This window comes from Oryctolagus cuniculus, chromosome 13, assembly GCF_051225735.1.
Source record: "Oryctolagus cuniculus isolate XC-2025 breed Fujian yellow rabbit chromosome 13, ASM5122573v1, whole genome shotgun sequence".
Taxonomy (NCBI): domain Eukaryota; kingdom Metazoa; phylum Chordata; class Mammalia; order Lagomorpha; family Leporidae; genus Oryctolagus; species Oryctolagus cuniculus.
In genome coordinates this window covers 65021214-65036109 of record NC_142879.1, presented here as the reverse complement: position 1 = coordinate 65036109, position 14896 = coordinate 65021214, and the positions used below count along the sequence as shown (strand labels likewise).

At 43.6% G+C, this 14896-nt stretch overlaps 1 protein-coding gene across 1 annotated transcript; it reads left to right on the top strand.

Annotated features, from left to right (window-relative positions):
• Positions 1–1181: 1181 nt before the first annotated feature.
• Positions 1182–11481, top strand: HNRNPU (heterogeneous nuclear ribonucleoprotein U). Its single transcript, XM_002717635.5, has 14 exons — positions 1182–2136; positions 2987–3098; positions 3186–3259; positions 5051–5190; positions 5627–5726; positions 6752–6864; positions 7142–7405; positions 7674–7793; positions 8438–8566; positions 8667–8835; positions 9064–9318; positions 9587–9771; positions 10132–10203; positions 10643–11481. Exons 1-14 carry the CDS (start codon positions 1446–1448, stop codon positions 10694–10696), a joined length of 2478 nt encoding a protein of 825 aa, XP_002717681.1. The 5' UTR covers positions 1182–1445; the 3' UTR covers positions 10697–11481.
• Positions 11482–14896: the final 3415 nt, after the last annotated feature.

Sequence of the window (14896 nt, the reverse complement as noted above, 5' to 3'; positions counted from 1 at the left end):
CAGTATTTCACCTTATGCCTGAATACAGGGTAAGACACATTTCTTAAAAACTGTTGAAAAGCAGCTTTTAAAAACGAACATTTGTGGATCAGTTACATCACCTCAGCCTACGGGACAAGATTTGCATTTCTGTACTTCCACATTTCAAATCAATAGCACAGCAGTCTTTTTGTGCAGCAGGTCTCTTTCCTCATTCCCACGGGGATCGCTGGCCTGGCACTGTGGGGACGCTGGGGGATTAGGATGCTACCCCGGATTGCCACTCTCAAACTTCAACCACGATCCAATCACGGATTTCTTTTTGAGAGCGAGGTCTCTCATGGCCCGTCTGCCAGACTGTCGCCCTGTTCCATCTCAGGAGCCTTTGGTTTGGGCACCATTGGGTCCCCGCGGGGACAGGGAGAAAATCCACGGGTGGCAGGTCCTAGCTGCGCTTCGCCCTCCTCACCGCACGCCCGGGCCTGAATGACAAACATCAGGCCCCACAGAGGCCTCTGCAAGGCCACTGACGCCATGCGTGTGGCTGCCGCGAAGAGCGCGCTTTGCGGATGCAGACCGGAGGAGGGGAGAAGCCGCTTTCCCAGGCCCCGCACCGGGGGCTGCCGAAGACACAAAAGAAAGGCTTCCCGAATTTAAAAGGCCATTCGCCAGGCCGGCTTAGAAAAATGAAAGGAGATACGAGGCCGGAGGTGGGGGGGGGGAGAGGGGGGGAAGAAGGGACGAACCAACTCTCCGTGTGCTGACTGCCAGGCTGGGTTAGACAAGCCAGAGCGGAAATAAAATCCCGAGGCGTTTTAAAACGGTATAGAAGGAGGGGCACCCAGGACGGCAATACTAAGATGGAAGAAAAGGTGGAGGGGTTCGAGCTGAAAACGCCAAGCTGAGCTCTGCTAGCATTTCAAGCCGAGCAGCCGCCCAGGCTGGGAGGCCAAGAGCAGAACGAGCTCCCTCGGCAGAAACCCAGTGGACTTTGCAGCGGGCCGGTTAAACCGAAAGGCGGTTTCCTTCTCCTCCATTTGCTCGGCACCCAATAGGAAGCGCACTGCGCGGCCTGTGCCGCGCTCCCGACCCGGGCCTCGGCGTGGGGGCGGGGAGGCAGGGACGGTGCTGGGCGGGGCCGAGCGCGAGCGCGCTCCCGCCTTCCTGCTGCGCGGCGCGCCCGTCAGCGCGGGGGGCGGGGCGGCTATATTACGTGCGCGGCGCCGCCCCTGCGAGAGGACGTTGCGTGCTCGCTCGCGCCAGGCGAGTCTCCGCGTCTCCCTCGCGAACTCGGTGAAAGGAATTGGCGCCGTTCGACACCAGGCGGGTCCTCTCTGCAGCACGAACCCACCTCCAGCCGCAGCCGCCGCCCGGACCGAGGAGCAGCCGCAGCAGCCGCTACCAGTGGCCGAGTGAGCGGAGCCCAGTCCGAGCCAAGCTCCCTGCCGCGAATCGGGGCCCTCATCATGAGTTCCTCGCCTGTTAATGTAAAAAAGCTGAAGGTGTCTGAGCTGAAAGAGGAGCTCAAGAAGCGGCGCCTCTCCGACAAGGGCCTCAAGGCCGAGCTCATGGAGCGACTCCAGGCTGCGCTGGACGACGAGGAGGCCGGGGGCCGCCCCGCCATGGAGCCCGGGAACGGCAGCCTAGACCTGGGCGGGGATTCCGCCGGGCGCTCGGGAGCAGGCCTCGAGCAGGAGGCCGCGGCCGGCGGCGACGACGACGAGGAGGAGGAGGAAGAGGAGGAGGAAGGGATCGCCGCCCTGGATGGCGACCAGATGGAGCTAGGAGAGGAGAACGGGGCCGCGGGGGCGGCCGAGTCGGGCCCGATGGAGGAGGAGGAGGCCGCCTCGGAAGACGAGAACGGCGATGATCAGGGCTTCCAGGAAGGGGAGGACGAGCTCGGCGACGAGGAGGAGGGCGCGGGCGACGAGAACGGGCACGGGGAGCAGCAGCCTCAACCGCCGGCGGCGCCGCAGCAACAGCCTCCGCAGCAGCGCGGGGCGGCCAAGGAGGCCGCGGGGAAGAGCAGCGGCCCCACCTCGCTGTTCGCGGTGACGGTGGCGCCGCCCGGGGCGAGGCAGGGCCAGCAGCAGGCGGGAGGTAAGAAGAAGGCGGAAGGCGGCGGAGGAGGCGGTCGCCCCGGGGCTCCGGCGGCGGGTGAGTGCTGCGTTGTACGTTGCGCGCGGCGGGAGGCCCGCGTGGGGTGGGGACCGGGCCCCCGGCCTGCCGGAGCCCCCCGCTGGTGGCTGGGTGGGCGGCGGTGGGGGGAGGGAGGGGTGCGGGGAATCCCAGATTAGCCGAGAGGCCTGGGGCTCGGGGTGTGTGTGTGCGTGTGCGTGTGTGACGGCGGTGGCAGCGCCTCCATTATGTGGCTCGGGAGCCGGGGCGGGGGTGGGGGCGGGGGAGCTGCAGCTGCCGCGGGAGGGGGGGAGGAGCCCCGTCGGCCCGCGGTGGCGCCGCCGCGCTGTGTGTGCGCGCGGTGCGGGCACATGGCTCAGGGCGGGGGGAGGGGAGAGGCCCGAGGTCCCGGGGCGGGCGCGCTTTGGCGGCTCCTCGCCGCGGTATTGTGCAAGGAGCGCAGGGGCTCGGCGTGACGTCACTTCCGGCGGGAGGAGCCGGCGCGCCGAGCGGGGCGGAAGATCCGTACAATGCGGCCGCGGGCTGCGCGGGCCCGGGTGGGGGAGGGGCCGCCGCCCCCGCGCCCCTCCCCCTCCTGACCGCTCGTCGGGATCCACGTGGGCTCGGGGCCTCCGGCGCGCAGTTGCGCTTAAGCTTTCTTGAAGCCTCCGGTAGACGGGCCGAATTAGTAACGTCTTTAGGCTGCGTCACTAACTCCAATCCAATTCCAAGCTGATAGTTTGAATTCACATTCGACCTGGCGGTTCAGTATTCACCCAAAACTCATTAATTCGATGCTTTTAGGCAACTTGAAATAAAAGCGGCTTTTTTTTCTTTTGGCGGGGGTGTTGGGTGGCTTGAGCACTTATGAGAGTGTCGTGTGTTATAGGAGACGGCAAAACAGAGCAGAAAGGCGGAGATAAAAAGCGAGGTGTAAAAAGACCTCGAGAAGATCATGGCCGTGGATATTTTGAGTACATTGAAGAGAACAAGTACAGCAGGTAGAGGATGCTAACGGATTGTGCGTTGTTGTTGCCCGTTCTCCGTGGGTGGGCAGAGACGTATCAGGAGCCCATTCTGTCTTTCAGAGCCAAATCTCCTCAGCCCCCCGTTGAAGAAGAAGATGAGCACTTCGATGACACAGTGGTTTGTCTTGATACTTGTAAGTGAAGCTGTTTCACCCGCTCCCCCACGCAGTCCTCAAATGCCTTGGGTTTTTTTGACAATGTTAGATTGCAGTACGTTTAACCTAAGTGCAGAAAACATGTACAGTTTTCTAAAAAGCAAAGATAATGATTGATACCCAGAGTGCAGTAGTTTAATATTAATATGCCATCAGTTGTGTTGAATTGATTTTACAGGCTTTGGCAATTTTAATTGTAATTTAAAGCTTCTTATTCTTGAATGTGAAATTGATGCCAATTTTGGACTAGTTAGCTAATGGAAACTGTTAACGTGTCCTACAGTAATTTCCTTTTATTTTGGGATTGTTAAGTCAGCTACTTGGGCTGGTTAAATACTTAACTGATGACTTTTCCCATTAGCACTCAAGTATATTCCCTATTCTAAAAGACTGTAATACTATTTCAATAACTGCTCTTTTGTTCTCAATTCCAGTTCAGTAGCTGCTGCTTTAACATAAGTTGATTTCTTCCAAAGACCTGGGGCAGCAGCAGTGGGCCATCACTGGGCCACTAGCTTTCTTCAGCAGCGAATGGTATCAATGGCAGCACTGTAAATACTACGTTACCCAGTTGGGTTGCAATCGAGTATGCGGAATTATTGCAAACCTTTAAATGGGCCGTGGCTGTCAGATTTTACTTAAATTACGTTGGGTTAGCGTTTGATCAGAATAGGATGCACCAGTCTTTCCAGTGTGAAATAGAACCAAGAGTAGAAATCGTACTTGAAAAGTTAAAATGTCAAGTTGCTCTGGTAAGGCGGAAGTTAGATTCGGATGCTTCCTTGTACAGATTGTTGATTCAGGTGATAAATGGTGATACCTCTGATTTCTTACTTGAATACCCTGTACAGGTAGTTAAGAGTTGAGTCTTTGGGAAAAAAATGCATATGGAAAAGGTGGCTTGAAATTTTGATGTCAAAATCAGTTGCTTCAAGTTACTAGCAGTTACCAAGATGCTGAAGCACTGATTACAGGAGCAACAACAGCTTCTTGAAATCATAGTTCTATCAGTGATCAGGAATTTCAGGAGCAAAGCTAATTTAAAAGTTCCGAACTGTAGGTTTCCTGTCCTGTAAAAAGGAAAAGAGCCAGCTTTCTACCTTGACTTTAGCTGTCCCTCACGTGACCCAGAGGTAGCTAGATTAAAGATGCTTTGGATTTGGATGACCTGATTAAGAGCTTAATCCTTAATTGTTGCTAATACACAAATACACAAGACCAAAATGCTGTAATATTGACAGTGTTAGAAGACCAGATTTGTATATTCCAAGTTGAGGCTGCCTTGCCTTATTCCTAAGATTTAGAAAATAATTTAGGACTTAGGAGCCTAGTGTTAAAGTACGGGATCAACAGCTCATACTCCTATGTTCAAATATTTGGCCGTGGCCTCCCTTCAGTTTTATTGTGGCACTGGTAAATTCTACCTGGTTCTGGCATGCTTCACTTTGATTTCCTGCTATCCTCTACTGCGTGCCTCTAAATCAAGGTAAAGAGCAGAGCAGGTATGTATCCATGTCACATGTCTTGTTTTATATTCTTAAAGACATTAAGCCTTAGTTTATAGGCAGTTTACTCTTTAGTACTTAATTTGATAAGAATGGTGGGAGTGGGGCTTACACGGAAAATTGGGAAAACAGCATGGTGTTAAAAACTGTTTTCTGCAGCATTAAGAAGTACATGAAAAAAATTTAACATCCAAGTTTTGTCTACATAGCAAATAGATTTCCATTGGATGTCAAAAGAATAATATGGTATTTAATATAATTGCAGATAATTGTGATCTACATTTTAAAATATCAAGAGATCGCCTCAGTGCTTCTTCGCTTACTATGGAGAGCTTTGCCTTTCTTTGGGCTGGAGGAAGGGCATCTTATGGTGTGTCAAAAGGCAAAGTCTGTTTTGAGATGAAGGTAAATGCAATGTTGTGAGGTTTCTGGAACCTTCATTTTGTAATAGTGAAGCAAGTTTATTTATCAGAATTTGCCCTATAGAGCCAGCCCATACATTATTTAGGGCACTCCATTATATGAGGCCCTTGAAAAGGGCCACCAAAGAGTTAAAATTTCTTTTGGTTAGAGTGTTGGTTTTATGAGAAAAACATCAATTGAGAATGTAATTTAAAAATATTGTTCTAAAAATCTAAATCAACCAAGTATTTAATTTTAAGTTATAAGCCCTTACATCAATTGGAAAATACTGGGAGTGGGGTAGAGTTGGGTGTCCTGTCTTTGTATAAATAGCTAGAGAAGAATTTTAGGTACCCATAGCCCAAGTGAGATAAACCAGGCACATAAATAACCTACCTACCTTGGTTTACAGTTAATGATATAATGACTTAACTTTCAGGTTACAGAGAAGATACCTGTAAGGCATTTATATACAAAAGATATAGACATACATGAAGTTCGGATTGGCTGGTCGCTAACCACAAGTGGAATGTTGCTAGGTAAAGTTTACATTGAGTACTGCAAGTTCATGAATGTCTGATTTCATTAACTATCTGCAGGCATTCAAAACCTTTTCTTGTTATTTTCATTCTGTTTTAGAGAATAGTAACAGTAGGCAGAGTCTAAATTTGCTTTTGTTCCTTTATGGTTGTTTGAGTTATGACTAATGGCTTGAGCAGCATACTTTTTTTTCTAAAGACTGATTTATTTTTTGGAAAGGTAGAGTTAGAGGGGGAGAAGAGATCTTCCATCCGCTGGCTCACTCCCTAAATGGCCGCCATGACTGGGGCTGGGCCATGCCAGTGCCAGAAACAAGGAGCTTCTTCTGGGTCTCCCTCATGGGTGACAGGGGTGCAAGAACTTGGGACATTTTTCCTGTGCATTAAGGAGGAGCCTTTTTAAAGATTTGATTTGAGAGGTAGAGTTGTGGACAGAGGGAGAGACAGAAAGGTCTAACATCACCAGTTCACTCCCCAAATGGCAGCAACAGCTGGAGCTGGACTGATCTGAAGCTTAGGAGCCAGGAGCTTCTAACAAGGTCTCCCACTTGGGCCATCTTCTACCGCTTTTCCAGGCTGTAGCAGAGCTGAATTGGAAGAGGAGCAGCCGGGACTAGAACCGGAGCCCATATGAAGTGCTGGCACTGCAGGCTGGGGATTAACCTGTGCCACAGGGTTGGCCCCTGTATACAAGACATGCAGTTTGTCCACAAATTTTATTTTGTAATAGGTCCAGTTAGCCTTCATCAATTTTTACATCTAGTGTAGAGGTAGTTAAAACTGAATGCCAATGATGGATTCTTAGGTTATTTAAGCTACTTATGAAAACTTCATGTAATACTGGAATTACCTATTCCAGTGCAAAAACTCCTGAAATGCATGCAGCTTTTTGGTAATACACATTTTCTGTGAACTTTTGAAGACTACTTTTGCTTAGTTTCTATTACATCCTATATTTTGAATAGTAAACCAGGCGGGTCTTTGGATTGTTTTAAATATTTACTTCATGAAAATTACTTTTTTAGGTGAAGAAGAATTTTCTTATGGGTATTCTCTGAAAGGAATAAAAACATGCAACTGTGAGACTGAAGATTATGGAGAGAAGTTTGATGAAAATGATGTGATCACCTGTTTTGCTGTAAGTCAGGGCTGCATAATTCAGCCTTCACTGTGATCAACAAGGTTAAGATTTCATTAGTTATCAGGAAAAATAAAAATTTTGAGAAACAAAGCAGATGAATTTTGAAAGTGTAGCTCACTTTCTAGGGCACTGTTTGTGCTTCAGTGTTTAGCTATCAAAGTTCTTAACATTTAATGTTTACCACAAGATTAAAAGTCATTCCCAGTTATGAATTTTTGCATTTTCTCAGAAAGCCTATAGGAAGTAGATTAAAGTTGTTTTTCTGTTTGAACAGAATTTTGAAAGTGATGAAGTAGAACTCTCCTACGCTAAGAATGGACAGGAGCTTGGCGTTGCCTTCAAAATCAGTAAAGAAGTTCTTGCTGGACGGCCACTGTTCCCGCATGTTCTCTGCCACAACTGTGCAGTTGAATTTAATTTTGGTCAGAAGGAAAAGCCATATTTTCCAATACCTGAAGAATATACTTTCATCCAGAATGTCCCCTTAGAGGACCGGGTTAGAGGACCTAAGGGCCCTGAAGAGAAGAAGGATTGTGAGGTAAGCGATTTTTATTTTCAGCTGTGGCATGTGAAAGATCGCTTTTGGTTGATAAAAAAGTGACAGATACGGATGAGTGTTGTGTTTTCATTTGCTTTTTCCCAAATGTAGTACTTAATAGTTCCTTTAACGTTGGAGTGTTAAACTTTCTCAAGTTGTCTTCCTGGGTCTATGAGACTGGATTGCTGAATTCCTAGATAATAACCAGAGAGACTTACAGTTAACTTGTAAGGATGAGACAGTGAATTAATGTTTCTTTGCTGCACAGGTTGTGATGATGATTGGCTTGCCAGGAGCTGGAAAAACTACCTGGGTTACTAAGCATGCAGCTGAGAATCCTGGGAAATACAACATTCTTGGCACAAATACCATTATGGATAAAATGATGGTAAGTAAGATGTTTAGGAACTGATCTCAGCTTTTCAAATAAACTACAAGGTTCTCTAGGCTCTTGTTTGCCTGTTGCTATCTTTCATTTTGGTACCTTAGAGATACAAATTTGAACAAAGTCAAATTAGTTTATTTATGTGAAAGGCAGAGTTAGAGAGGGGGGAGTGCTCTCTTCCATCGACAAGTTCATTATCCAGATGGCTCCCACCATGGCTGGGGCTGGGCCAGGCCCAGGCGGGAGCCAGGAACTTCACTCCGATCTCCCAAGTGGGTGTAGGGGCCCAAACACTTTGGCCATCTGGCTGCTTTCCTAGGATATCAGCAGGGAGCTGGACTCGAAGTAGGCCGCTGACTGCTGCCCATGTGGGATTCTAGCCTCGCGGGCAGCAGAGCCAAACACACAGTGTGGGCCTCCAGATTGGTTATTTAAGCTCTTAGGAGTTAAGGTAAACTTCTTCCAGCGGACTAGGCTTCTGATCTCCATAGTTTTTTTTTTTTTTTTTTTTTAAGCTCTTAGCTGCTAAGACTGGAACAGAATAGGGTGCTTGATAAAGTGGCTATTTTTTGGTAGAAATAATGGGAAAGGGCAACATTTGTGTAAATGTTAACTTGCCTTTTTTTTTTTTTAACTTCTAAAACTAGGTGGCAGGTTTTAAGAAGCAAATGGCAGATACTGGAAAACTGAACACACTGTTACAGAGAGCCCCACAGTGTCTTGGAAAGTTTATTGAGATTGCTGCTCGGAAGAAGAGAAACTTCATTCTGGACCAGGTGAGCTGTACCTTTGAAACTGACATGTTGGAATTTGTTATAAAATTTGTTATAAATCCAAGTTGGGGGTTATAAACTTCATACTTTTTCCCTCTCAAAGACAAATGTGTCTGCTGCTGCCCAGAGGAGAAAAATGTGCCTGTTTGCAGGCTTCCAACGAAAAGCTGTTGTAGTTTGCCCAAAAGATGAAGATTATAAGCAGAGAACACAGAAGAAAGCCGAAGTTGAGGGGAAAGACCTCCCAGAACATGCAGTCCTCAAAATGAAAGGCAAGAATTTAATTTCATTTGTGCTGTGTTAATCTATGGTTTTTATATAGCAGAACTGTTTCAGGAATGATACTAAATCTTGATAAGAATGTTTGGCTTATTCTATTTTGAGGAAAATTATTAAGGTATCCATGTTATCTTTGAAAGCATTAAAACCCATTCAAGAATTGGAAGGATTGGATATTTGCAAAGCTTTGTAAGTTAATGATTTGGCTTTAATCCCTGCAGGAAACTTTACTCTGCCAGAGGTAGCCGAGTGCTTTGATGAAATAACTTACGTTGAGCTTCAAAAAGAAGAAGCCCAAAAACTTCTGGAGCAATATAAGGAGGAAAGCAAAAAGGCGCTTCCACCTGAAAAGAAGCAGAACACTGGCTCAAAGAAGAGCAATAAGAATAAGAGTGGCAAGAACCAGTTTAACAGAGGTGGTGGCCACAGAGGACGTGGAGGATTTAATATGCGCGGTGGGAATTTCAGAGGAGGGGGTAAGTGAAGTTTGAGTAGTACTTAGGTTGAGTTTGAAACAATCTTTGAGTCTGTGGATTATTTATCTACATTAGCAAAGGAAATTTGTTCATCCATCCTGTGTTGCTGCATTAATTAGTTTTAAAATTATCTGATTTGGTATAAAAGACAGCTGTGGTACCTGAGCAGCTTCAGACATTGATTTTTCTCAAACTGAGTGGTCTAGAAGGAACGTAAATCTGGAAGTAGGTACAACACATGGAAACTAAAAGTCTCTTGTGTTTTCAGCTCCTGGGAATCGTGGTGGATACAACAGGAGGGGTAATATGCCACAGAGAGGTGGTGGCGGTGGTGGAAGTGGTGGCATTGGCTATCCCTACCCTCGTGGCCCTGTGTTCCCCAGCCGGGGTGGTTATTCAAACAGAGGGAATTACAACAGAGGTGGAATGCCCAACAGAGGGAACTATAACCAGGTAATGCTTCAAGATCTCTATGTAGGCACTGATGTCTGTAATTAAGCCTGAGAAGTTGTTTTAAAATAGTGGTAAAATGTGTGCACCTAATTTTAGGTGTACTAACTAGCAGCATAGCATGTTAGTATTTCTACTAACTAATAACGAACTGAATAATACTAATAATGAACTAATACTAATAATGAACAAAAAATTAAAACACTTGAGAAATTAGTAGAAAGTGCTCAGTTTCTGCATTCCCTAGGTGGATGGCTGTAGAATCCTGTCCATTTCTTAATGTCTCTCACACCTGTGGCCAGAAGCCTGATAAAAGTGCTGGGCTCTGTGGTAAAGATTTTTTCTTTTTGTTTGTTTTTATAGAACTTCAGAGGACGAGGAAACAATCGTGGCTACAAAAATCAATCTCAGGGCTACAACCAGTGGCAGCAGGGTGTAAGTAATCTGTGTGCTTTATGTTCACTACTGTGTTTCAGGTTTATTAGAATCAATTTTGAAAAATATCTTGTTCAGGGATTGAAGTACTTCATAAGTGATGTAGAACAAGTGATAAATTGTGCTGTAGCTGTAGCTATAATCTTTTGGAGGCAAAGTACATTGGAGTTTGCTGTAACTTTATATTTTTAATAAAATAATACTTAATACATTTGGGTATTTTTACTACCAGTTTTAATTGTATAAACTAACCAAGTCATGTGTTTCTTTTTGTAATGTGTATTGATAATGGGATAATAAAACTAAATACGGTTTCATAGAAATCAGAGGTATGAAAGATAAATTTGTTTCCAGCAATTAGATTCATTGTCATTTCCTAAAAGCAGTTTGAGTGGCTTATTGATGTTTTTTTCTTTAAAAAAAAAATTTTCTCTTACAGCAATTCTGGGGTCAGAAGCCATGGAGTCAGCATTATCACCAAGGATATTATTGAATACCCAAATAAAACGAACTGATACATATTTCTCCAAAACCTTCACAAGAAGTCGACTGTTTTCTTTAGTAGGCTAACTTTTTAAACATTCCACAAGAGGAAGTGCCTGCGGGTTCCTTTTTTAGAAGCTTTGTGGGTTGATTTTTTTTCTTTTCTTTTTTGTACATTTTTAATTGCAGTTTTAAAGTGAATCGTAAGAGAACCTCAGCATTGTGCACGATGAGAATGTGTCAGTATTTCAGGGTTCTACATTTTATCTGTAAAATGTGACTTTTTTTTTTTATCACAACAAAAGTAAAATGTTGCTTTGTACCTGGTGTCTTTTATTAAGAATTTACTCCCCCCATCTCTCACGGAGAATAACAGTCGGGAGTCATTGTCACAATATGATAGAAATGTTAGCAACCAGATTCATGTAAGGACTAAGGTCCTCATGAATTGCATAAGACTCTGTACTGCTCATATTACACTCCATCCTCTCTCTAGTGTGCTGGGTAGCGGAGGGGGTGAGCTAAACAATTTCTGACAAGAACCGGGAAGGCCTATTCTTAACTAAATAACAACACAATTGGCATAATTGGGAATGAAGATAAAACTTGGAACCAAGATAGAGAAGATGGAGTGTATGTAGAAGGGCTGTTAAAAATGTAAAACTTGGTTGCATTATTTGTGGAGGCTCAAACTTGTGAAGGTTAAATACCATAATTTTTCCATTTGTTCTGCATTTTGATTCTGAAAAGAAAGCTGGCTTTGCCCATTTCTTATTAAAAAAAACTTGTTGTAAATCCAGTTGTCTAATGGGATCTATATGAAGTTAGCTATGTCTGTATTCCCTTCTCCCACAAAATACTGTATAACTAGTGTGCTTGTAGTAGTTAACTCCACCATCTTTGTAAGCTAATGAAATTGTGAGTCACCCATTTATATCTTAATTTTTAATCATGTTAGTTCTTGAATGGGTATCTCCTTAGCCTGCTGATTTCTTTTTCTTTCTAAAGAAAGTGGGTGGAGAAATTAATTTAGACGTTTGTTTGCAATAAAAGAATTCATTTTACTCTTGTTTTGGGATTCTCGCCATCAAGGTTCAAAATCCCTTTATACGACTCCCAAGTGGAGAAATTTAAGTGTGTGCTTTCTGGACAGCTTTTAGTCTGTACTTAGAGCATTTAGGTTTTTTAAAAAACTTAAATGTATAAAGCTTACCAATTTACAATTATCAAGTAAAGTTGAATTCTTCCCTTCCCCTCCCCCCAGATGTCTTTTAACATTTATTGAGGGGAAAAGGTACTGGCTGGGAGAAGTTAACACTCAGTTTATCATCTTTACAATATGCTAATGGCTGTCCTCAACTGGTTATTTTATATGCATATAATATACATGAAACTCTGGGAACAGGTGCTTTTAGAAGCCGCCATGCAAGCCAGTTACTGATTGCACTACTACACAACACTGCTAACTTAACTGTAGCTATGTGACAACATTAGATCCCCTAACTGTAATTTTATTGGGTTTGCACAGAACACTTAATCTTCTAAAGGACCCTCACTGATAATAAAGTGAGGAATCAGGAGTCAAAGTGTAGAACTAAAATCTGACTTCAGTTTAGTGTTTGGTTGGTGTCTTTAGGTTGCTTCTGGTAAGTTCAGGTTTGGTATATTGCTCTTTGCTTAGATTTTTGTTACAGACATTTTGAAACCAGAATTAAAGCTTGGCATTCATAACTCCTAGGAATTTGGCTACAAGTTTGAGATGAGTTTTAGGTCACGGTATAGGTTCAGTTGAAAATATATTGGAGCAAAGACTAATAACTAGGGATATTGAACAGCGTAAGATAGTGTTTCAGGTTTTTTTTTTTTGGCAATTAGCCTCCATTTAGCAACCACTAGCATAAGCTACTTGCAGCAGCATTGTGATTGCATAGACTTAAAACACAGGGAACATTCAAACTTTGATCCTTAGCTAAGTAGGCTTTCATTTGTGCCTGTTGAAGTTTGTGGATATACCTTGTAGTTTAAACATTGCTTAATGGAGGAGTTCATTCATGCTTGCAACAGCACAGTAGTCAAGTACACTGGGTGGACTATCAGAATTTGGGAAGGAGAGATGGAACATAGGAAATGTCAGATATCAGTATTTTAAGATGCAGTCTAAAGATTAGAACTAATAGTATTATTTACACTAATGAAAATCTTAGATAGTGTTTAAGGAATTCAGAAAAGGAAAAGCACCAAATAACAAGGAAAAGGGAGAAAAAATGGTAAGTTTAAGAAATTGCCTGATTCTGGCAGAATAGTATCTTAGGAAGTTTGCTTCATGGTTCACTCCCACCCCCCACCCACCCCACGGCCAATGACAAGCAGCAGAAAACTGAACAAAGATAACAGATTGAACAAATCCTGATTATTGTCAGAGGTGTGCAACTGACAGGTAACTCCACTGTTTGTAGTTTTTTGTTGCTGGTAGATGACATGATACTCATCTAGCTTTTGAGAGGGTCTGGTTCTGACCTGTAAGAAGGCAGTGACCAGCTTCTGGCCTTAATATGTATGAGATCCTAAAATGAAAATTGAGTGAAATGGATTTGACATTGAAATGATGCTTATTTGCCTTGGGGATAACTTGTAGTACAATAAAATACAAAGTTTAGAAGCAATTTTCTTTGAAAATACGCAAATGTGTATTTTCCAGGAACTATTTCACGTGTTTTTCATGTGGGAGTCTTCTATTTATTGACACATGATGCTCTACATTTTCATCCTGGATCATATCTGTAATGGGTTCAGTTGCACACACAAATACTTTTAATACACCTTTTTGGTAGTGGCAAGACATCTTGGATGTAAAAGACCTGATTGTACATCTACAAGTACATCTACAAGCATATTTGATTCATTTTAAAAGCTAAAATAAAAATAACCAATGGAAAGAAAAACAACACAAACATTTTAGAGCCCAAATCTTTGTTTCAGGTGTTGATAATAAACTGATCGTCTTAGTCTCTAATTACTTGACACATAACTCCTGGATGTCTTGTCTAAGTGGATGGGAACTTGTTACAGAACGGTTGTATTTCAGCACCCTACAGAACACTCCCTGAGATGTTCTGTTGGAAAAATGAACACAATAATACATGCAAAGCCTTTTTTCCCCAACTAAAATTCTTGAAAATGGTTTCATTCTAAATATTTTAGCATAATTCTGGAGTTCTGAGATTGAAGTCTTAGAATGAGTGAAAAATGGAATTGAAGTCATAAGAATCCATGTTAGGGACTGGCAGTAGGTTGTAGCGTAAGCATGACAGAAGAGACAGTTAACTGTTTAAGAAGCTGTTAACCGCATAGCTAAACAGTAGTTAGAATTTGCTAGTAACAAACCAGGAGTCTCATTAGATGTATCTAAAACATTGAGTTGAACTGTAGTATGCTACCTGAGCAGCCTTTTCTACAGATAATTTTTAAGGGTCCCTTTTGGCCATAGATGTCCAGTGCCAATTTTTCGTTGAACATGAAGATGGTCATTAGAGCCAGTTTAGTGCTTGAGTAAGACAACTAAGCATTAGAAGTAACGTGTCCAGCTAACTCAAGATGGATGGACCCTCATCTTAACGCTGATACTAACCTAGGTTTTTAAAATAAGCACTTGAGAATTTGGAAGTGAGCCAAATAGTGGAATTAGTGCATTAGCCCTTGGTAGAATAAAAATCCCGAATCACCCAAGTATCTTAACATTTGAAAGCTCAGTATGTGTGAACTTGGACAGTTAAACAATATTAAGTTCTGGTAGGTATGCATGCTGGTTTATTTGGTACCACACTGTCAATTTCAAGCCACTCAGAATGCTAGACCTTGGGAAAGGAGTTTGAGGGGTGGGGAGAAGTGAAGAAAGGCTATGTACTGCATTAAGAATATAGGTTTGTTGAGTAAATATCAATGATTGAATAATAATTAGGTGCCCTAAGAAGCTCATTTAGTTTTTTGAGGCTTAGTGGATTGGAAGTTGTTCAGTATATCCTGAGAGTGTATTCATGTTAACAGAATAACCAGAATAACTCCATCACCTATATGTGTGGAATAAATAATGGTTGGAAGCTCAGAATTGATAAGGGGGACAAGTTTTGAAGGGTGTAATTCATATAGGTCTGGGGATCAGTGGTCACTGCTTTGGTTAGGTGAGTTATTGAGGATGCCTGTTGAAAGTGAT

Bases quoted from the DNA above. Each gene is read 5' to 3' on its own strand.
- HNRNPU (XM_002717635.5), top strand. From the start codon at position 1,446: ATGAGTTCCTCGCCTGTTAATGTAAAAAAGCTGAAGGTGTCTGAGCTG. The intron at 3,099-3,185 runs GTAGAGGATGCT...TCTGTCTTTCAG, and splicing joins GAAGAGAACAAGTACAGCAG to AGCCAAATCTCCTCAGCCCC. The intron at 9,319-9,586 runs GTAAGTGAAGTT...TTGTGTTTTCAG, and splicing joins TGGGAATTTCAGAGGAGGGG to CTCCTGGGAATCGTGGTGGA.